The 24,547-nt window shown below is 41.0% G+C and overlaps 1 protein-coding gene and 1 non-coding gene across 4 annotated transcripts; both read right to left on the bottom strand.

Annotated features, from left to right (window-relative positions):
* Window positions 1-221: 221 nt before the first annotated feature.
* LOC103183818 (phosphoethanolamine/phosphocholine phosphatase 1) lies at window positions 222-14,407 on the bottom strand. Of its 3 annotated transcripts, none has more exons than XM_007901501.2 (2): window positions 14,263-14,407; window positions 222-1,506 (listed from the first exon to the last, which is right to left on the bottom strand). In XM_007901501.2, exon 2 carries the CDS (start codon window positions 1,462-1,464, stop codon window positions 670-672), a length of 795 nt encoding a protein of 264 aa, XP_007899692.1. In that variant the 5' UTR covers window positions 1,465-1,506; window positions 14,263-14,407; the 3' UTR covers window positions 222-669. The 3 variants fall into 3 exon arrangements, with proteins under 3 accessions (XP_007899692.1, XP_007899691.1, XP_007899693.1); XM_007901500.1 differs by lacking the exon at window positions 14,263-14,407 and adding an exon at window positions 13,224-13,254; XM_007901502.1 differs by lacking the exon at window positions 14,263-14,407 and adding an exon at window positions 1,744-1,755.
* Window positions 10,154-10,227, bottom strand: trnaa-ggc. The gene has a single exon. It is a non-coding gene; the product is annotated as a tRNA-Ala (tRNA).
* Window positions 14,408-24,547: the final 10,140 nt, after the last annotated feature.

Genomic DNA, 24,547 nt, shown 5'->3' with positions numbered 1-24,547 from the left:
AATTATTTATAAAAATTAGGGAAAAAAAATAAAACCCTTTTTTTTTCCATTTTCGCAGAAATGTAAAAGTTGCATTCTCCTGAATGTTCCTCTGTGTGGAAAGATCTCTCGCTAAAAAAGAAAAAGAAAATGATAGGAACTAGCAGCAATTTTTCTTAAAAATAGAACCTCTCTATCGGTTTGGTTCTTATTCTTAAAAGCAATGAAAGATCAATAACTGGTTATTATATTACTATTGGCATTTATTTATACTGCCGTTAGCTCTCTGTGCTTGGTAAAGACACAACGTAAATCGCTTCGAATCTTTGCTGAGATAAATATATTACGGATTTTCAAAATATCACCGGCAAATGTTTTTTTCTTAACACAAACATTCGTACTATCGCAGGTTGCTACAACCCCTTGTTTTCCACTAAATTACATAATAGAATGAAGGAAACCTACTTTTCCGTGTGTTACACGAAAAAGGTGCATTGTTTCTTCGAATGAGTATCTACAATTGCAGCAGTGTGTGGACACAATTATTACATTCAACTATTAATAACCTAACTGGCAATGTTAGGTGAGAGAAATAAACCACAGGCCCCTGAGCTTGTATTACAATTAAATTAAATTAAATAATTAAGTAAGCTTTAAATCATGCAATGTGACTGCTAAGAATTTGCTACACTACCCCAACAGAGCTTTTGCATTGCTACACGAGGCAGTGAATTCCTGATTATTTGGGGCATCCGAGAGGGATCTCGTCATCTCCTGAAGGAAGGCCAGGATGTCTCCCCCGTTCTCCCATGGAACCACTTGGGCTTTGAACACAAGGGGCTTCACCCCCTTGACCTCCGAGATCATCCTGTCCAAGGGGTAATTCTTTCTCGGAAAGACGACATCAGTGGCAGTCAAGACTGAGGAGGGGCAGAAATCGTTGGCCCCATCGCCGGCGTACAGCACCTTCTCGATCTGCACCTCCTTGAGGCGTTGCATCAGGTGTTCGTGAAGAATCTGCCGTTTGCACATGTTGACGGGACATTGCTGGCACTTGTGGGAATGGAAGGGGCTGATCACTAACGAGCCTCTGTTGTCAAAGTATGAGGGGTTTGTGTAGACCTTCTGGAAGACTGCGGACAGTCCGTTGGCTTCAAGGATGGTACTGATGAAGTAGATGTTGGCATCGGAGACTATAATGCATTCAAATAGATCTGAGTGTTTCTTAAGAAATTGGAACAAGGTCGACATCTCTTTAGTGAGCGGAGTTTCTGCTAGGACCTTAGTCATGTGTTCTTGTTTGACGCCTTTGTCACAGAGGTAATCATACACCTTGCCCATGTGCTCGTTCCAGTAACCCTCCTCTTTGGACTTGAGCAACTCCTCTGGGAGCTTTTCCTCTGGATTGCATTTCAGGATGACGTTATCCGTGTTGTGCTGAATGATGGTTTCGTCAAAGTCAAATGCAATCAGGAACTTTTTCATTGTTCCGACACAAATCTCCCAGCGCACAGGTAAAAACTGCTTCTGCAAAAACACAGAAATCAAATCAAAGAGCGTTAAGTAATAATACTGTAACAATAATCCTTGCATTTGATACAGCACTTTGTCACGTCATCGAGACGTCTCAAAGCACTTCACAGGATATACCGTAAAGTGAATTGACTGTATATTTTGCGGGCGAAACGCAGCGAAGAGGGAAGTGGGGGAGGGGGAATTTATACCTCTTCAACTAATAATGTTAATAATAATAATCATAATAACCCTTGCATTTGATCTTGCAGCTGATCACATTGTTGAGACGTCTCAAAGCCCTTCACGGGATTGTGAAGTGTAGTGACTGTGACAGCTCCAGCCTTTTAAAAGCTTGAGACTCCACAAGCCCATGTGTTACAACCAGGGTGGGTGTCTTTGATCAGTTCCCTGCTTGTCTGACAGAGAGAAGATCAGTTAATGTTTTGGAACCTAACAAAGATCTGTATCCAAACATTCCATGGTGACCTCCTTCAGTGTAGAGAATAGTCCATCCAGATTAAGACGAGGAAAAGTGTGAAAAAAAACCTCTCCTCTACGACTTTCCTCGTCTCACGAAGAGAGATTAAAACAAAACATTTATATTGTTGAGGAGAGAATGCATTCCGTACATCGAGATGTTTAAAGTTGTGACTTTTCGCTAATTATCTGACTTTTTTTAGAATACATCAGTGATAAAGCCTTTTCTTTTAAAATTACGGAAGGGAAAGAGAGAGGGGGGAGAGAGAGAGAGAAAAAGAGGATTGTTATATGAGAAGAAAACACTAATAAAGAAGTCAAAAATCGATGTTTTCTTCGCCAGAATATTACCACAATGAGCTGCTGAAATGACTTTTGATTTTACTGCTTATATAGTTTTGCCCTTTTCATCTGTGAATCTGTGAACAAATGGAATCTTAAACACAGAATTAAGAAAACACATTTTTTTTCAAGACTGTCATTGCCTGTTTCTCTCCCCACCTCTCCCCCCTCCTCACCCCCGTCTCGAGGTGAGACACTTTTATAATTGGTGAGTTGGATGGGCCTCGGTCTTTTCCTATACAGCATTTCCTACTCTCCTATGTAATCTAGGCTCTGTATCGTGGCGTAGCAGAGATCCGATCTGATCTCGGGCGTGCCAGATGGTTTCAAATGACAGCCTGTTCTGAAACAGAATCCAACGACCTTCTCAGTGTCAACTTATCAACTGCTCGCCAATGCCCTTATTACAGAGCTCTGCCTTCCAGTGTAATTCGAGGGAATTGAAGCTGCATCGCTTCAGTTTGGACACCATCACCGCAGCCGATCGATAAGAATAAATAAATACAGTAGTAATAACTTGGTCACTCGATCCACGGCTGTTTGTGGGACGCTGCTGTGCGCAACTGGCTGCCACGTTTGGCCCACAAAATACACAGTCAATTCACTTTACAGTATATTCTATGAAGCTCTTTGAGACGTTTCGAAGATGTGAAAAGGTGCTATATCAAATGCAAGGATTATTATTATTATTAAGCGAGTACAATGAGTGGTGCCTACCCTCCGTATTATTATTATAGCTCTTAAGAGAAATTTCAGAAAAACACAGGTTCAAAATTAAGGCTGCATTTTAAGAATTTGCTAAATTCTGGCCTTTTGAAGGTAAATAGTGTAAGTCTGGACTGAACTGGCGTTTCTCCCTATTGAAATTTAATTTGCGTTAAAACAAATCAAAGGTTTCCTTTACTTTGAGCTTTACTTCTCATTATTCCAAACTGTCTATCTCATGATTTCACACCCCAAGTTCACATGATTGTTTGAAATGTAAAATCTTATAACTTTTTAGTTACCGGAGGTTGCCAGACTGCTCCAGGGTTATTATGGGGAGGATTTGTAATACATCCTCTAGAACCACGCCCTCCCATTAATGTTATAAATACTGGCAACGAATGATAAGTTTATCGTATAACATTACTAATCCTTGTGATACAGCGCCTCATCACGTCTTCGAGATGTCTCGAAGCGCTTCACAGGATATACTGTAAAGTGAATCGACTGTGCATTGTGTAAGCGAAAATCCCTGACCCAAGCCGTTATTTTGGAGCAGTTAAGGTCTGAAATGTGCCGTTGTATGCGTTGCAGAGAAGTGCATCCTGGAAAGGGCATCAAGTGACAGGTGTTTGGCTGTTTGACTGGTAATGAGACAACACTGTGGATTGCTCACTGGAGAGAATGGGCTTTGTATCACCATGTCAGCAGATTGCAAAGTGCATTAATCCTCAAGCAAAGGGTTACCACCTTATTTGTATTATTCAACTTTTGTGGCAGTCGCATATTGCTGGAGATTACGATTAATGCACAGAATTTGATGAGATTTCCTTTGTATGAGACGTTAAACTGAAGTCCCATCTGCCTGTTCAAGTGGGCGGATGTTAAAGCTCCTAAGGCAACACTCGAAAAGTGATGGCAGTTTCTCTCCCCCAGGTGTCCTGACCAACAATTCCCCACATAAAATCAGTCATTCACTCCACGGCTGGTTATGGGACACTGGCTGCCTCGTTTTGCCCACAAAAATACAGAAACTCCACTTTACAGTATATCTGGTGAAGCCCTTTGAGATGTCTCACCGACATGATAAGGCACTGTATGTAATGAAGGGATTATTATATAATAATAATAATAATAATCCTTGCATTTGATATAGCGCTTTTCACGTCGGGAGGACGTCCCAAAGCGCTTCACAGAACACACTGTAAAGTGAATTGACTGTATATTTGTGGGCGAACGCGGCAGCCAATTGCGCACAGCAATGTCCCACAAACAGTCGTAGATTGAAAATGACCAATTTATTATTGTTTTGTTTTGGAGGGATTATTACTGTGTGGAGTAAGGAAACTTGCCCAAGGTTTCGCCCTCTGCCTGGAATTGAACTCAGGTTTTTCGCTTGCAAAGCGAGTGCTCTAACCACTGAGCTACAGGACTCCACCTGGAAAGCAATCCGGTAATTGACTAACAACCGGGTTCCTACTTTTTGCTGGGTAAACAGAGCTGTGTGGAGTAAAGAAACTTGCCCAACATTTTGCCCTGCCCGGGAATCAAACCCGTGTTCCCTCGCTTGCGAGGCGAATGCTCCAACCACTGAGCTACAGGATTCCTGTTGCTCAAAGAGCAAGTTGTGTGAGCATGTTATGAGCCAGGTGATGTTCTAGCGGTTAGCGGTTAGCAATGCTCAATTCATTCAAATAAAACACTTCCCCGATTGTTAGTTGGCTTCGAGACTTTCACATACAAACAGCCCCGTTGTCTCTCAAATCGATTTGGTTGGCCACTGCAGAAATCACATATGACCCACAGTAATTCACGTGATGGAAAGATCTTCCCCATTCCGTTTTATGTGGAGGCAGATGAAACAAGGGAACAGTGACATCCTGTCTCAAAACAACATTACATTTGATTTAAGGTAAGAAACTTCAGGGCGGGATTTCAGAACTGCTCACGGCTGCTGCCAGATCAGATAAACCCGATCAACCACTATTTGATAAACCTCACGGACTATGGGCAGAATACAGAGCGACCAACAGAACCAACTTTCAAGAAATGAAAATGAACTTACGTAAAACCCACAGGCTTAAAGAACAGGATACAAAGAAGATCTGTTGATGTTGAACTTCTTTGTATAATAATACTAATAAGCATCCTTGCATTTGATTTAGCGTCTTATCACATTGTCAAGAATATATTGTAAAGTGAAATGACTGTATGTTTTGTGGGCGAAGCGTGACAGCCAAACTTTACCTCTTTTCATGAATCTCAAACCAGAAGAGACTCAGGTGGAAGGAAACAGCTATATCAAAGTAGTTGAATACAGTTTAGCTTCAAGCTCAAGTTGACTGTATAGAGTTATGTTAAAAAGTACAAAAATAGGCCATCTTTCTGACGCTGTACAAATGTAATTTTGTATTGTATTGCATCATCCTTAGCCCAACTAGATCCATTGGTGTTTATACCCCACTTGAGCCTCCCCCTACTATCGGTGGTCGGGCCTTCAGCCTCTCAGCCCCCAGGCTCTGAACTCCATCCCCCAGTGCCTTCGCCGCTTCTTCCCTTTCCTCCTTCAAGGCCGGTCTCAAAACCTTTCTCTTTGACCGTGCCTTCAGCTCCCCTCTCGACTCTCTTCCTCCTCCTCGCTCCCTCCCTTCCCTCCCCTCACCCTGACCATTTCCCCCCTCCTCCCTCCCTTCCCTCCCCTCACCCTGACCATTTCCCCCCTGCTCGGGTCATGACCCAACTGTGCAGCGCCTTGGGACGTCCTCCTGACGTGGAATCTTGTTGTTGTTGTTGTTGTTGTCCTCTTTCTCTCTCGTGTGTGTGTCAGGTTTTCCCTTAAATGATTTGATGAGTCAATACTTCTGAGGACAAACGCCTTAGAACAAACATTTTCCATGTGAGATGACAGGCTGTGTTTGAGGGTAGCTGGCGAGCCATGGCCAAAAGTGCATTGCTGGTAATTTCTGCTTCAATGGTCTGAACCGCTCAGTGAGTAGCAAGCCAATCATCCAGGGAATCTGCCCAAATATTGATGACAAATACCTGGGTGGCCAGTTTTCCAAGTGGCCACATCCACACTACAAGGGTTGATTGTTGTTTTATGTTTTGCCCACAAAACATACAGGCACTCCACATGACGGTATATTCTGTGAAGCGCTTTGAGATGTCTCGAAGACGTGATAAGGCTCTGTATCAAAAACCAGGATTAATATTATTATATTACAAAGAGATTTGTGGATGAGTGAACCCCCCAAGTCCTGGCCTATCTTTGGATTGATCATTCACTCTAAATCTCACATACCCTCTACAAGATCTCCTCTGAGATACTTATTTTCGTGATTAGCTTGTCTAATTGCTGCTCACAGGGCTCACTGTTCTGATTCTGGGTGTTACCTCTGAACAGACAGGGCCTGAACAGACTGAGAAATATTGTACAAAGCTCTCTGTTAGTGATCGAGTGGTAGCTCGATAAAATAAGAGTTAAACGGGGTGGGGGGGGGGGGCTTTTGAAGAAGAAAAGCAATGAGAGTGGAAATAGTTTCTGAGAATAAGGCGAGCTTCGTATTTTGGACCAGATTAGTTAAAAACATAAAAAGATATGATCTGGGTGAACAGTAACTAAGGGATTCCATATGGAATCACAGAATTTTACAGCACAGAAGGAGGCCATTCAGCCCATCGTGCCTGTGCCGGCTCTTTGAAAGAGCTACCAACTAGTCTCACTGCCCCGCTCTTACCCCCTAGCACTGCATATATTTCCTTTACAAATACCCATCCAATTCCCTTTCGAAAGCTACTATCGAGTTTGCTTCCACCAGCCTTCCAGGCAGTGCATTCTAGACCATAACAACTCTCTGGGTAAAATACATTTCTCTTCATCTCCCCTTTGGTTCTTTTGTCAATTATCTTAAATCGGTGTCGTCTGGTTACCGACTCACCCACCCGCCAGAGGAAACAGTTTCCCCCCTCTCTACTCTTTCAAAACCCCTCTTAATTCTGAACACCTGTATTCAATATATTTTGCTGTTTTGTATTGATCCTGGTCTGAAACATTTATCGCTGCAAACCCTCGCCCCTTACCTCAGCCCTTCATTGAATGCACACATCATTTGTTCTTTAAGTAATGGAGTTCTCTCACACAGTACTAATATGTTCAGGAATTTGGGTATTACTTTAATGACAAAGGAGCAGTTTTGAAACTAGTGGGGAGAAATTCCACCCAGGTCTAGCTTTTATTATTATTATTATTATTATATTTCATTAAATCAGATATGTAGTGTTTCTGAACATCTGGAATTTGGCAAGTTCTTTAACACTGTTTTATTTTGAATAATAAATTGGCTGCTTCAATCCACGACTGTTTGTGGGACGCCGCTGTGCGCAATTGGCTACCATGTTTCGCCGCAAAATATACAGTCAATTCATTTTACAGTGTTTCCTGCGAAGCGCTTTGAGACATCTCGAAGAGGTGATTTTAATAACATTTTAATAATCAGCATTTGAAACGTGCAGAGATCACCAGCTGGGAGAGAAAACTCGCATCTGTTATTTGTGCTTTAAAAATTCTGAGTTTCCGCGTCAAAAGCAGATCTGCTCAGCAGTTCAGATATCTAAAGAAAAGGTTTAAGCTACGTGCTGGAATAAAGCCTGGAACTCACGCGGCTTAAAATCGCTTGAAGCCACGCAGATAGCGTCCCCCATTAATAACTAACTGATCTGATGCACGCTTCTAAGGATCAAGAGAAGAGTCCCTAAAAATAGACCGACTACAGTACACAGCCCAAAATAGAGCTAAGGGTTTAGCCCAACAGAGATAATTATAACAGAACATATCTCACTCCAACGCATTAGAGTTTGAGCTAATCAAAGCTCTCGACTTTCTTTTGCCCTCATCAAATGTGGAGCCGTTCAAAAATTAGACGCAAACATATTCTTATTGCGCATCCTAGCAGAGTCTGTGGCATTAATATTACCAGAAAAATGGTTGTGAAATACACAAGCTTAAAATGATATTTCGAAGAGCTGTTGGCGGATTGTATCGGCCTGTGTTTACCAGCTCAAGTCATTTCAAAGACAAGGGATCATAACTCAATCACGCTATTTAATTAACGCAACAGGTACTAATTTCTTATGATTAGGATAAAATCTTATCAATCACACAGTCTTTATTGAGGAGGTGACAGCCCAAATTGTCTGTGCAAAGCCACTTGATGCAGTATATCTAGACTTCTAAAAGGCGTTTGACAAAGTAGCAAATGAAAGACTCCTTCACAGATTGTCATCACTGGCTATCAAGAGCAAGCGATGGACTGGAGTCAGAATTAGCTGAAGGGAAGGAAGCAGAGGGTCCTTGTTAGGAAAGCGAAGTCACTATGGGGGAGATATTACAATAATAATAATATTCCTTGCATTTGACATAGCACCTTATCACATCTTTGCGATGTCTCAAAGTGCTGCAGGATATCCTGTAAAGTGTAGTGACTGTGTATTTTATGTAGCAGCCAATTGCACACAGCAGTGTCCCACACACAGTCATGGATTGAGTGTCCACATTATGATTATTATCCCCGGAAAAGCAATCCGCTAATCGACTTAATAACCAGGTTCCTGCTTACTGCTGGGTAAACAGAGGCGTGTGGAGTAAGGAAACTTGCCCAATATTTCGCCCTGCCCGGGAATTGAACCCAGTCCTCTCGTTTGCGGGGCGAGTGCTCTAACCACTGAGCTGCAGGACTCCACACAACAAATTTAAGATCTACTTCCAGAGATCAATTACGTAATTATTTACAACAAATATTACAAGAATTCATGCAAAAAATATTTTAATGCATAATTTGGCAATGAGAGCAGTTAGTAACCAACAGTTTACAGGCATTGAGACGTTAAGGATAATTATGCCAGTGAAATGGATTTGGTTGGTGCGTTGAGCAGAGTCAATGACATTGAAATGTTAAACATTGCACTTGTTTACGTTATTGTGTCACCTGAGCCTCTAGATTAAACTACAGCCTTATTTTCCTCGCTCCCCAACTGTCCATACAATGTTACTGGAGTCAGTATGTCCCTGAAAGGGAATTAGTATTAAATCTCCTGGAATCCAGCCAGCTTGAAAGATTCTCTTATGAGCATTGCCGCACAATGTGTGGCATCTGAATGGTTTGCCAAACTCCGTGACCAAGGGGCTCCATGAGATATTCTGTGTCGTCAAGTCCATAATAACAATGAATGGTTGCTCCCATAAGTACGTATTTACTGCAGTGCACATACACTGTAGCATCCTGCTGTATATTGCAGTGGGAATTAAATTGGTCATCAGTTTTTGGAAGGAAGGAAATTCATTGCTCATGAAATTGTACCGAGGACCAGGGAATGAGTTTAAGGCTGGTAAAACGTGAATCATTATAAATTGCTTTTATTGGAGGCATCTGAACACGTTGATTAGATTACTGCATCGAAATTTCTGCACACTCAACAGCGACTATTTGTTAAACATCAGCCTGGCTCAGTTGGTTGTACTAACTCTCACCTCTGAGTCAGAAAGTTGTGTGTTCGAACTCCGCGTTGACACTTTGACCTTAAAATCTAGGCTGACATTTTAATGTAGTGCTGTAGGGGTCTGGATTGGAGGTTCTGTCTTTCGGATGATATGTTAAACCCAAGGAACCAACAGGATTTTTACTGTGAAGTGCAGTGACTTTGTATTTGTAGGTGAATGCAGCAGCCAATTTTGCACACAGCAACGAGCACTAACACCCACGGAGTGAGTGACCAATTTTATTTGGGGGATTGTTGGCCAAGACACCAGGAGAGAGAAACTCCCTTCTCTTTATAATAATCCTTGCATTTGATATAGAGCCGTATCACTTATTCGAGACGTCTCAAAGCGCTTCACAGAATACACTGTCAAGTGAATTGACTGTATATTTTGTGGGCAAAACGCGGCAGCCAATTGCACAGAAGCCAATTGCGCAGAGCAGTGTCCTACAATCAGTCGTGGATTGAGTGATCAAATTATTATTATTTTTTAAGCGATTAATACCCCAAGAAAAGCGATCCATCAATCGACAAGCAACCATGTTCCAACCTACTGCCGCGTAAACAGAGGTGTGTGGAGTAAGGAAACTTGCCCAAAGTTTTGCTCTGCCTGGGAATCAAACCCAGGTTCTCTCGCTTGCCAGGCGAGAGCTTTAACCACTGAGCTACAGGACTCTTTCTAGTGCGAAATGGGATCTTTAACATCCACCTGACCAGACAGGCATGACCTTGGTTTAATGTCTCATCTGAAGGATGCACATCTAAAAATAACTAATAATAATATTTTGTTTGCAGCACACCCTCAGTACTCTTCTGGACTGTCAGCCTAAACTTTGAGTTTCAACTCCCAATATAGGAGAGAAGGGATAGGCTTTAAGGTGGGATTTAACAGTAGATATTAATAGATAACAATAGAGAGGTCGGCGAGGTGGAGGGATCGAGCCAGGGAGTTCCAGAGCTTAGGAGCAATAAAAGGGTTATTAAAACAAATGCAAGCTGCATTTTGATTATCAGTGAAACCCACCTTTCAAAAACTGAGTCACTTTAATTGCACTCCAATACGGCAGCCCATTACAGGAGCCCCCACCCAGTTTTATTGTGGAACTGAGCGTACAGAATGTATGGATACGTAATCCAGTGCAGAGGTCAACTTAGGCGTAGGCTGGTGCTCTTAGCAGAATCACATGTTTATCTTCACGCAAGCTCTGAGGTTGCAATACTTTCCATGACTGTTCAGCACACTTCATTCATTATACTGGTAGATCGAACCCATTCTAATCTAGTGCTCACAATACAGAACACAATAAAGCTATTTTACCACATGTCCCAGTCAGATACAAAGTCCACATCATGACTCAGTATAAACACAGTATTCCCTTCTACTCAAATACTATGTGATAAAAAAAATCTAAAATAGAAGCGTGTTCCCAGTGTGTTGTGTGCTGTGGTGGCCGTTTTGAATTGTTAATTCAGTAAGTAGGAACCTGGTTGTCAAGTCGATCGGCAGATTACTTTCCGTGGGTGATGATCATCTCAACAAAAAATTTGGGCACTCAATCCATGGGTTTGTGGGACGCTGCTGTGCGCAATTGGCTGCTGCGTTTCACCCACAAAATGTACAGTCAATTCACTTTACAGTATACCCTGTGAAGTGCTTTGAGACGTCTGGAAGATGCGATAAGGTGCTATATCAAATGCAAGTATTATTAATATTATTATTAAGTGTTGCTGGACATTGTTACACAGTGTGCTGAGCAAAATTACATCAAGTTGGGGTAAACTGTGAAATCAGAGGAGGCAGCAAAGATCTTACCAAAGAGCTTACACGCAGGCGGATGACTGGCAAAGTTTAATACGGAGAAATGTAAGATATTACGCACAGGAAGTAAGAATAGAAAACACATGTACTCCATGGATGGGATAGGACTTACCAAAGGGGAAGCTGACAAAGACTTAGGGTTTGACTCATCGCTGGCCATATCGAAACAATGTGAGGCAGCAATAAACAAAAGGCAAACAGGATGCTGGGTTAGATTGCTAAATCTGTTGAGCTCGCATCCCCAGATGTTAAACTGAGACAGAATAGATCTCTGGTCAGCCTGCATCTAGTGGAATAATAATAATCCTTGCATTTGATATAGTGCCATAGAAAGTCTTCGAGATGTCTCAAAGCGCTTCACAGAATATGCTGAAAAGTGAATTAACCATATATTTTGTGGGCGAAATGCGGCAGCTGATTGCGCACAGCAGCGTCCCACAAATAGTTGTGGATTGAAGTGACCAAATTATTATTATTATTTTTTATTATAATTTTTTTCTTGAAGAAATTATTGCCCCCGGAAAAGCGATCTGCCAATCGACCGGGTTCCTACTTACTGCTGGGTAAACAGTGGCGTGTGGAGTAAAGCAACTTGCCTAATGTTTCGCCCTGTCCCGGGAATCTTACCCGGATCTGCTGAACTTGCTGGTTCGATATTTGAGCCAGGTAAGTCTGCAGCCCTCCAGGGGCCTGATCGACAGACGAACGGTACTTAATGTCACCGGGTGGAGGCAGACAGAAAAGGATGTGGGCAGGGTTTCCATTCGGGTGGAGGCACCAACAGATCGCAAGGTTCTACTTAGACAAGCAGCAGGAAGCTTAGCGGTGTCTCACACCGCTCAATTTCAGCTGCTTTGACGGCAGGAGTGCTAACCAACGGGCAGATTCGTCAATCCCTGCTATCGTGCTAGAAGTGGGGAGCTAAGGCAGGATGACTTAAGGTCAACTACTTTTCCTGGCACAGAGCTAAACCTGTTCAGAGACGGTGTGGGTCAGCATATGCCATGCACTAAAAATAGCGACCTTTACCCACCGTAAAGATACAAGGAGATTGCTATTTTTAAACTGTCAGCACATGATACCTTGCAACATTTTAAAAGCGTTCAGATAACCAACTCCGCAAAAACAATATAGTGCTCACAGACCGAATGCTGGAAAGCTTTATAGCACTTTAAGCCGTTCAACCTATTTTGCCTTTGATATTGCTGTTCAACACAGTGACTTACCGTGTCGTTGAGACATGATCCCTTTACGAGATGAGACAGAGCTTCATGGGATATACTGCAAAATGTAATGACTGTGGATTTTTTAATTGTAGGCAGTCAATTTTTACAATGCCCATATCTCACAAACAGCCGTGATGTAATGGTGTGAATCAGCAATTTTGACTGGGAGATTGTTGGCCGAGATATCAGAAGAAATTCCCTTCTAAATTCGCTAAAGAATGGGGGAGCAAGGCAGAGGAATTGATACATCAACATTTCTGCTGGAAATAAAAAATGTAATACATTCACACACAATAATTTGAAATGATCACTTTAGTCACTAGTTGGTAAGCCATTTAAGTCAATGCACTGATTGTACCACTTGCATTTGTAAAGCACCTTTGGCCTAAAATATGCCCTTAATTGCCTTACAAACTGAATTAGAAATGAAGCAAATGTTGCTATATAGGTGAACACAGCAGCTAATTTGCTCTGGCAACATCCTACAAACAGCTTTGATATGTATACTATCAAGACCTGTAGCTCAGTGGTTAGAGCGCTCGCCTCACAAGCAAGAGACCTGGGTTCGATTCCCGGGCAGGGCGAAATGTTGGGCAAGATTCCTTACTCCACACGCATCTGTTTACCTTGCAGTAATAGGAACCCAGTTGTTAGTCGATTGGCAGATCACTTTTCCATGGGTAATAATTCCTTCAAAACAAAATAACACATTGGTCACTCAATTTGTGAGACAATACTGTGCGCAATTGGCTGCTGCATTTCGCCCACAAAATACAGAGTCAATTCACTTTACAGTGTATTCCGTGAAGCGCTTTGCGGTGTCTTGAAGACGTGATAAGGCGCTGTATCAAATGCAGGATTATTATTATTATTATTATTACGATATGAGTACGCAATTTGTCATTTGAATTTGCGGGTGAATTTGATCGATGTGGGAATGAAGATGAAGGTAATGAGGTAAAAGACTCGTCCTGCTCTGAAATAGCAGTGGATGCAAAAGGGGATCCCTTAACCTCCACCTGAATCACAAGGCAAACTAAACCTCAATGAATGGCACCATCAAACAGGAAAAGGGTGATGATTTGGAATCTAAATAATAATTTGCATTTAATAATAATAATAATAATCCTTACATTTGATACAGCGCCTTATCACGGCGTTGAGACGTCTCAAAGCAATTCACTGGATTTACTGTAAATTGGATTGACTCGGTATTTTGTAGGCGAAAGGCGGCAGCTAATTACTCACAGCAGCATCCCACAGATATTTGATATGGATTGTCAGTAACAATACTGCAATGAGTGAGCATGAAACACAGAGCTCTCGAAACAATCAAACGTACAGTACAAGCGCCCTCGAGGAAAGCAAGAATATCAGACAGAGCAAAAAAAAATGCAACGTGGGATGCATCTCTGCAGGAATGTATAAAATTATGATGGCTTAAAAAAAACTTTTCACATTAAGCTTTTTGCACAAGAAGTTAAATGCTCAGTCGCGGAGCAGAAAAGAACCTCTTGTTGTAGCTTCCACTGACACCCACAAGAGGTTTTTGTAAGGAGAGAAAATATACTTTGCACGGTAAATCTTTAAAAGGAAGTCAAGACAAGAGATATCCAGGAATTAATATACGCAGCGCAACACAATAGACTCACAGATATTTTTTACCTCTCAGAAATAGGCCATCTTTCTGTCTTTGGTGCTTTCATCCAAATTAGTGCTTTCAATCTCACGCCTTATTCCCATGCTCCCTTCATACACCTATCATATAACCCCTCATATACCTGTCATCGACCTAATCTACATTAGATTATTCCCTAGCAACAAGAAAAGCTGTACTTTTAGTCATCTATACAAACACTTAGTAACAACACTCTTAAACTGTGTGCTAGTTAAGAGAGAATTACATTGATAAGACACGAAACATAAACTGAGAGCGACCCAGGCCCGCAAATTCACTGTTTCAGGGAGAATGAAGCCACACAGCGTATTATAATAATAATAATAATAATCCTTGCATTTGATATAGCGCTTTTCACGTCGGGAGGACGTCCCAAAGCGCTTCACAGAACACACTGTAAAGTGAATTGACTGTATATTTGTGGGCGAACGCGGCAGCCAATTGCGCACAGCAATGTCCCATAAACAGTCGTAGATTGAAAATGACCAATTTATTATTGTTTTGGGTTTTGGAGGGATTATTATTAGGCTCTGTGTGGAGTAAGGAAACTTGCCCAAGGTTTCGCCCTCTGCCTGGAATTGAACTCAGGTCTCTCACTTGCAAAGCGAGTGCTCTAACCACTGAGCTACAGGACTCCACTACAGGACTGTATTATCAAACAATACAGGATTAGCCGAGAGGAGGTTGACTCACGAGGAATCGAGTGCAATGTAACAATTTAAAAATTCAGAAACATCTTAAGTATTAAGGAGTTAACTTTAATATTTATAAACATCTTAAGAAGTCCTGTAGCTCAGTGGTTAGAGCACTCGGCTCGCAAGTGAAACACCTGGGTTCAATTCCAGGCAGAGGGCGAAACCTTGGGCAAGTTTCCTTACTCCACACAGAGCCTAATAATAATTCCTCCAAAATAAAACAATAATAAATTGGTCATTTTCAATCCACGATTGTTTGTGGGACATTGCTGTGCGCAATTGGCTGCCGCGTTTCGCCCACAAATATACAGTCAATTCACTTTACAGTATATTCTGTGATGCACTTTGAGATGTCGAGAAGACGTGAAAATCGCTGTATCAAATGCAAGGATTATTATTATTATTATTCGCACTAAATGAACAGGAGTGGGCAAGCATGTCTGAGAGGAAGTGTCTCGGTTCAGAAAGCAGTACAATAATAATATTAATCCTTACTATTGATATATATATATATCTTAGACCTTATCACGTCTGTGAGACATCTCAAAGCGCTTCACAGAATATACTGTCAAGTGAATTGACTGTATAGTTTGTGGGCGAAATGTAGCAGCCAATTGCACACAGCAGCATCCCCACGTGGATTGACCGACCGACCAATTTATTATTTTTTAAAAACTGTTTTAAAACTCTACCAAGACACTGAATTCTGTCAAAACCCAATCACGATTCCCCAAATGGTTTGGATGAAGAAAGCTCATTTGATCTCAACCCTTCAGAATTTCACCCGTGTTTAACTTTACGTCCGCTGCCTTACAATTTTAGATGGTGCAGAATTTGGGTATGTTTCTGTCTTTATTTTGAAGCTGGTGATCTGCAGGTCTTCTTTTAACAATATAAAAACCTGCTCTCAAATTACGACAATGTGAGAATTTGACAGACTTGTGCACAATCTGAAAAATCTTTCAAGACGATTTTTTTTAGCCTTAAGACTAAATCCATGTTGTATCCTGAGCCTCTGAACTTTAAAACTAGCTGTTTGAAACGTATTGTTCCATGAAAAGGGTAATCCAATTATCTTGCATTTAAAGGCAGACAGACTCAATTTCTTATCTGTGCTTTTATTACCAAGGCTGCTTCGATTGATGAAACCAGTAATGTTACTCATCTTGGAATTGCCTGGAGCCTCTGGTACTCCAATGCTTAACAGTCATACAATTGGGAGGCCCACTTATTTCAAGAAATAGCAAATTTGCGTGGCAGATGCTGAGATCAGCGTTTAGGCTATGATACATAACGAATAAGAGTTTCACAAAAACAAAATAATTTGTTCGCTCAATCCACGACTGTCTGTGCGCAATTGCCAGTGGCGTTTCACCAACGAAATACACAGTCAATCCACTTTACAATATATTCTGTGAAGCTCTTTGAGATGTCCCAATGCCGTGAAAATTATTATTATAAATCTACCATAAGAAGAAAGGTAGTTTCAGACGAGTTAGCAACAGAATACCCACTCACTCTCCTAATCTTACATAGTAGATACCAAGCAGAAAATTATTTTTCTGGAATGTTATGGCAGGATCTCAAGTGTTAAAGCAAAGGACAGATTAGAGAAAGGCTTTGTAATCTCTTGCGACTCTGGGGCAAGTTTACTGGAAGTAATTTGTTGTCTATACAGGAAAATTCCATGTATAAACAGGAGGCAAGTGAACTGTGCTGGCAGTAAAACAATTTTTGCCCACAAAATACACAGTTAATTCACTTTACAGTATATCCTGTGAAGCACTTTGAGACGTCTCGATGACATGATAAGCCGCTATATCAAGTGCAAGGATTATTATTAATTTGATGCACCAAACTTTAAAAGCTTTAAAATCTGATTTCTTCTGAAATCTTATCAATTTAATTTTGTTTTGAAAATCGGAATTACTGTTCTGATTTTCGGCTCAATTACTCAGTAAAACTGTTACAAAATACATGACAATTTCATTTTTCATTCGATCATTTCAAAGAGAAGTTTTATCGTGATAAATATCTTCAAAACTGCCTACTGTAGGTTGGTTGCAGAGTATAAATAAACCCAATCTGTCATTATGTTATCCTTTGGTCATGAAAACTAGTAAACAAAAATTCTGTGTTTACTGTATTATTATTACTATTCAAACAGGACTGTTATTCCCACACGTTTAACCATTTAATGGCTGCAGAAGCATCACTAATTGTTGCCTCTCATGGAAAATCTTGGAAGAACGGAAGGAGTCAGCGTGAAAGGATACAGAATAACTATCGAAATCTTAGGTATTATTAGAATTCTTTCCAAATAAAATGGGTTCTAAAGAAACTGGCTTGAGTTTGCGCAGCTAAAGCAAGGCATAAATAAAACATTGTAACCTGAATTCCCCTCCGCTCTCCTCTCCCAAGATGTGCCTAAATGTTACTGCCAAGACTTCAAAATGCTTCAGTGATGCTTACCCCAACCCCCAAAGGCCGGTTTGTTCACATGTCTGAGAGAACAAAACCCTTTTGAATGTTTGAATGGAGAGAGAGAGAGAGAGAGGGAGGGAGGGAGAGAGAGAGTACGTTAAGAGGGGAGACACTGGATCTTTATTGAAAGGGAAACAAGAGGATCTCGCACAATCCGAACCAAGTGATCTTGCCCATCATTGAAGTGTTAAACCACTTTCATTCACTCACACTCAACTGAGCACCAGCGCATTCCCATTCATACCAGCCTTGGGGGTGCCCTTATATAGAAACAGTAGCTTTGCTAAGCTGCTGGACATGTTGCTTGTACTAACAGAGACACTCAGATCCCTCCTTTCTTGAGCATTTCAAAGGCAAAAAGCAATGAATGCAGCTCTTGTCAACTCTAATACTCCCCCCTCCCCAACCCTCACCTCCCTTCTTTCCTTTTAACCCCCCCCCCCCCCCCCCACACACACACTCACACTCACACTTCTCCCCTCTTTGCATCTTTAGCCAAACGAGAGAGATATGAGAAATCCTCCCCAAAGGCATTCAATTTGAAAATTGCACAGGGAGTCACTGGACAGGAGAGAGATGCGTTTTAAGTTGTAACATCAGGAAGGATCAAAGGATTTTAACAACACAATTAAATGGAGAGACGTGACCACATATATATATATATACACACACACACACACACACTGTATAATCCATTTCAGTGGGGAGAAGGGAAAGGATGCAATTCATAGGCAATGCAATTAATTAACTGGTTTGTCAGCCTCCAAAATAGAAGGTTGAAATTACTCATTTTTTAAAAAAATATAGATATATACGTGTAGACAAAAAAAAAGAGAGGGTGTTATTTAAGCCAAGGGGGACAATACAGGATGGATGAATGGTCGAAACGCTATGAGGATCAGTCATGCAAAAAGGGACACAGATGCCAAGGTCATTCGTATGAGAGAAAGTGCTTCCATATAAACAATGAAGCATCTTGCAAAACCACTTTCTTTTTATATATATATATACATATATAAAAAATATATAAAGCCATGCAATGCAAGGGATCTTGTGTGTGTGTGTGTGGGGGGGGGGGGGGGGGGGGGTAGTGAATGCAAGGTGCATTTACATCAGCAAAGCAAACCCAAGGAGGAGATGGGGGGAGAGATGGAGAGATGGAGGGAGGGAGGGAGTGTGGTGGGGATTGAAATAAGAGAATCAAAACACACACCACAGCTGATGGAAGAAATATCCCGTCTCCAAAAATAAAATGAAAAAAAAAGTGTTCCATTAAAATTGCAGCCTCGCAATCTGTGTACACTTCAGCTCAGGGAATGAATTGGACCAACACAGCACACAGCACAGTCAGGAACCTCTCAAGTCTCACCAGCACTTACCCAGTGGGAGGGGGGACCAGAGGCAAAGGGCAGTGATGTGATGTGAAGAGCGCAGTGCTGTGTGAGGGACACATCAAAGGGTCTGAGGCTGAGGCTGAAGCTGATGCTCTCGTCTCTCTCTCTCTCTCTCTCTCCTGTCGAAGTGTGAGATGTTACTGTGGCCAAGAGGCAGGTTCCTGGGAAACTGACATCCAACAGGCGGGGCCTTCCCTCTGTGACACTACACCACACACCAATGGTGAGCTCAGCGACATCACTGAGACACTGAGTGGGTAGGTTTGACAGGAGAGAAAGGAGCTGAGCATCTGCATTGCCAACTGACTGACTTCCAACCACACACACACACACACTCACTCACTCACTCACACACCACTCACTCACACACTCACTCACTCACACCACTCACTCACTCACACACACACACTCACTCACTCAACTCACTCACTCACTCACTCACACACACACACACTCACTCACTCACTCACACACTCACTCACTCACTCACTCACTCACTCACTCACACACACACACTCACTCACTCACTCACTCACTCACACACTCACTCACTCACTCACACACACACACACTCACTCACTCACTCACACACTCACTCACTCACTCACTCACACACTCACTCACTCACTCACTCACTCACACACTCACTCACTCACTCACTCACTCACTCAGGGCACTTCACACCCAAACACACAGTCACTTCACTCTGCAGCACAATCGCAATTTTTTTTTTATTTGGACTTCCACAATATCGAAGTGTGTTATATCGGTGTAAGTAGACAAAGTACACAGTTCAATGCACTTGACGGTATTTTCCTGTGAAGCACTTTGAGACGTCTTGAAGGCGCGATAAGGCGCTATGTCAAATGCAAGGATTATTATTATTATATTATTATTATTAAACTCGTATCATTTATTTTATTATACTGAAATATTATTTATCATATTTATGTAACATTACGGGATATAGTACATAGGTAGTTTGGGGTATATTTGCATGCGACGACATGGAAGGTGGAAGGTGAACCGGATGGACTTTGGTTTTTCTTAAACTCTTGCATTTTTTATGTTCTAATAATGCTAATAAGAATTATTAATAGTAATCCTTGTATTTTATATAGTACCTTATCACGACTACAAGACGCCTGAAAGCGCTTCATGGAATATAACGTCAGGTGGTTTGAACTGTGTATTTTGTCTATTTATTATACTTCTATATTATACAAGTATAATAAAAAAAATTACAATTATGCTACACAGTGAAGTGACTGTGTGTTTTGGTGTGAAGTGCCCTGAGCGTGGCGGTAAGTCAGTAAGTGGCAATGCAGCTGCCCAGCTCCTTTCTCGCCTATCAAACCTACCCACTTGTCTGTCACTGATCACGTCTTCGAGACGTCTCAAAGCGCTTCACAGAATATACTGTAAAGTGAATTGACTGTGTATTTTGTGGGATAAATGCGGCAGCCAATTGCGGACAGCAGCGTCCCACAAACAATCGTGGATTGAAGTGACCAAATTATTATTTTATTTAAGGGTTTATTACTCCCGCAAAAGCGATCCACCAATCAACGAATACTTATTGCTCGGTAAACAGAGGCGTGTGTGTGGAATCAGCCTAACGTTTCGTGCTGTCGGGAATTGAGCCCAGGCCCTCTCGCTTGCGAGGTGAAGGCACTGAGCTACAGGACGCCATAATGATAATTCTTGCATTTGATATATCGTCTTATCATGTCTTTGAGACGTCTCAAAGTCCTGCACATTTTCTGGAGGGAAGGGTTATTGCCCCAGAAAGCGATCCTGTGAAGTATATTCCTTGAAGCACTTTGGGAGGTCCTCCTTTACGAAATGTAGATTATAAGTGCTCCGAGACACTACATCCTACCCGAAGGGTGAGAATAAACGCAAATTGTTGTTCCTCCTGAGCTCTCACTGATTGTACGCCAGTCAAAAGCTTCATTCATTTTATGGTTTGGTAACATGTAACCCATTTTCATAGATCTCATACTAAAAAAAACACTGCTTATTCTTGTAGTTTATAAATACCAAATTCAGATGTTATTGTAGATTTAAAATGGATATGAAACGGGGTCGTTATCATACACCTTGGCATGCCTACAAATACAGTCACTACACTTCATAGCAATTTTGTGAAATGCTCGCATGTTCTGAACCTTCTGAGCTCTATATCAAACGCACTATTATTATCATCAGTATCAGCTTGATTTAGTTGGTTGCACTATCGCCTCTCGAGTCAGAAGGTTGTGCATTCAAGGCCCAGGTTGGGATTTTGAACTCATAGGTCATTCAGTACGGGTGCAATGTTGGAGGTGCTGTCCTTCTGATGAGAAGTTAAATCGAGGTTTTATCTGCCTATCAGTGGAAGATTCCAGAGCACTATTTGAAAAGAGAAGGGAGTTTGTCCCAGTGTGTCCTGGCCATGAATTCCCAGCTAAAACTGGACATTCACTTCCTGGCTGTTTGTGGAACATTGCTGTGTGCAAATTTGCTGCTCATCTACACAACCCAGTCACTAATAAGTGAAGAGCTAATGTAAATTGCTGTGAGACACATCACCAATGTGGTACAACACTAATATGAAATGTAAAAATTATAGTATAATCTAAAGTTGAACGCTAAGGCTTTCTTATGTGCCCATGTGTTCTCCAAATCAGATTGAATGTTAATGATCTTTGGCCACTATCACCCAGCAATTTAATCACTCCTCTCCTCTCCCTGTACAGTACATGGTTCACTCAAGACAAAGTCCAGGAGAGCAGTCTTTGAGCACTGAGTCTGGAAGTGGACAGCAACGTATCAATAAGCTTGGTGGGGTCATTTCAGCCCTCGACAGCAGAGTTTATTTATAATTCCTAAGAAAAAATCTAATGGAAGAAAGTAATAAGCTTTAAATGTTTCTTATTATATTTAAAATAAATAAATAATAATTTGTTCACTCAATCCAACACTGTTTGTGGGACACTGATGTGCGCAATTGGCTGCCGTGTTTCATCCACAAAACAGTCAGTTCACTTTACAGTATATTCTGTGAGGCGCTTTGAAACATCTCGAAGGCCTGATAAGGCGCTATATCAAATGCAAGGATTATTATTATTATTTGAATGCAGTAGGGTGCATCCAACGTGTTAATTAATTTATTGAATATAAACAAAATCAAGTAGTTCAAGCAGAAGGCTTTATGTGCTCAAATTCAAAACGAGACATTCCAATAAATATCTCGGGATTCTCACCGTGTGTGACGGGATGCATGAAACCGTTTGGTTTGGATACTCTTAAGCACGGTGAAGGGTTTCCGCATGCGTCAGACACCATCTGACTAAAAAAAAGCGTGAAAATTAGTTACCCTTTCAAGTTTGTTAATCGTCCACCCCAATGACCACAAAACTGAATCTGTAAAATTTAACATGCTGTATGGTGTAAAAATTAAATACTGTAAAACTCACATAAGTCTGACCTGTATAAATCGTATAATTGCCTAAGTCATACATCTGCTGCGTTTCACCCACAAAATATACAATCAATTCACTTTACAGTATATTCTGTGAAGCGCTTTGAGACGGTTTGAAGACGTGATAAGGCACTATATCAAATGCAAGGATTATTATATTATTAAGTCCCGTTCAAGAGTTTATATTCTATGCAAGTTTGACATAAGTCATACTTTGCATAAATCATATTAAATGTATGCTCCCAACCGATACTACTTATGTGAGGTTTACTGTAGTAGACATTAGAACTAGAGTATGCATAGGTCAGAACATCAGCTTAAACGGTTCCGTCACAAGTTTTCCAGTTATATCACTTTATTTCTTTTATTCAGTCTTTCATATTTAATGGGGTCATAAGCACTGGATTCAACAGAACCAAATAAATGTCCAGCAAAAGTCAAGTACCAATCAATCATAAAATTCTGCTCAAAGTGCAGCGTTATAAAATATCAATTTCATATATTATTAAAAATGTCACTATTGCACACCATTATATCAACTAAATTATAACTCTGTTTAAAACACGAGTTCCTTTCGTATTCCTGTCAACGGTAAGCGGTCTTTCCTCGAGTATGATTCCTATTACATCAAAGGTTTGAGTTCAAAGTAGAAACGATCCAATACATCAGAGAACATTTGAAAAGCAATTCACTGGCAATGACCCCCATCTGTCACAGGATGTTGGATCAGGTGGTGGACTAAAAATAATTGATCACAATTAATATTTTATTAATTTCCGATACGATTCTCACATAAACCGTAAGCACAAAAGTAGTGTTCAAAGAGACACTTTCCTTTTGCATTATTCTGGTTAATTTTTCTTTTGAAAAAAAATGGTTCCACTGTGGATATTGCAAAATTCAATTTAAAAGGTAAAACAGAATATTTTGTGGCAAAAGAACAGAATTTCAGATGCGTGTTTTGCACCAAAATCGTATCCCCTCAGGCTATGTTTCTTTATAACTAACTGTTGGATAACCTGAAATTAGCATTGTGACCTTATTTCATTGGCAGCGTAAAAGCCAACATTACAAATCAGAGACAAACAGAAATGGTATTCTATGACGTTTTCCTACACAGCTATGCGACCACAATGGATTTTCTTGTTGAAAATACTTGATTGACAATCTACTTGATTAGATTTTTTTTTGGCAGTCTTGACTGAATTTTCCAAGATTTTGTTCAATGAATGAGTTCCTCTAAAAATTGACACAAGCTGACTAAGGTTCAAATTTACAAGAGTTTGAACTTACTTTTCAATTAATTCTGCATAAATCAGAATGGCAACAAGAGTGTGGGGATGTCTTAAAACTGTTTTCTTTTGGTGGGGGGGGGGGGGGGGGGGGGGGGGGGAGAGTGGGGGAGAGATGGGATATTGTGGATTGTAATGCTGATGCAGAAGAAATTAGTTTTGTTACTGGAAAGTGCCCGCATTTACATTTTCAGGGACAAATCAAAAAAGATTTCCCCAAGCTGTGTTGGAGCCACTCCAATTTTTGTCTTTGGATCCTGCAAAATAAAATGATTTTGTGCTTACTAAGATGGTTAGTACTTTTCAAACTTCAAGGTCCCGTATTCCCAAAACACCTCTCCTCATTCTCTCTCTGATTGTGGCACTTGCTTTATTTTGCTTCTCCTCTTGAAAGATAAGTTAAAAACCGAATAAATCATTTTCAAACCCAAAGTTAAACAATGCTCATCATTATTTCATTGTGAAATGTTCGCTCAAGCAGATAACAAAACCGGTTAAAACTCATACGGGTAGTACAAATGTTGACAATCTGTTGCAAAACTCTGTCAGAACTGGGATCTGGCACTTCATTGGAGCTTCTTCAACTGTTTAGTGTGTCGACCGAACGCAAGTTGCGAAACTTTTAATACCAGTTTTGCTTCTCTCGGAAATAGATTGTTCTGCCATGACAAGGTGCTACATCTAGTGGCATGAAAACTGGTGGAAGTTGTTCTGAACTTTGGCAGATAGATTCAAGTTTTCAGTATAAACAGCACAAGTTTTCCAACCTTTAATCTGGTTAGTATTAGATGCTTTGCTGCCACCAACTGGCCAAGTGTTATCGAATCTTAGTTAAACAGTTCTGAAGCTTTGCAACTGAGCAGAAAGCTGTTCAACAGGAAAGCTTCCTGGTGCAACGTTGAAGATTCGGACAGTTCTGAAAGATAGTTCTAGTGGGATGA

This window comes from Callorhinchus milii, unplaced genomic scaffold (assembly GCF_018977255.1).
Source record: "Callorhinchus milii isolate IMCB2004 unplaced genomic scaffold, IMCB_Cmil_1.0 Scaffold23, whole genome shotgun sequence".
NCBI classification, from domain to species: Eukaryota; Metazoa; Chordata; class Chondrichthyes; order Chimaeriformes; family Callorhinchidae; genus Callorhinchus; species Callorhinchus milii.
Note: the sequence above shows the minus strand (reverse complement) of the source record. Positions and strands in the feature narration are given on the sequence as shown.

Coding starts and splice junctions, on each gene's coding strand:
- LOC103183818 (XM_007901501.2), bottom strand. CDS start 1,464: ATGAAAAAGTTCCTGATTGCATTTGACTTTGACGAAACCATCATTCAG.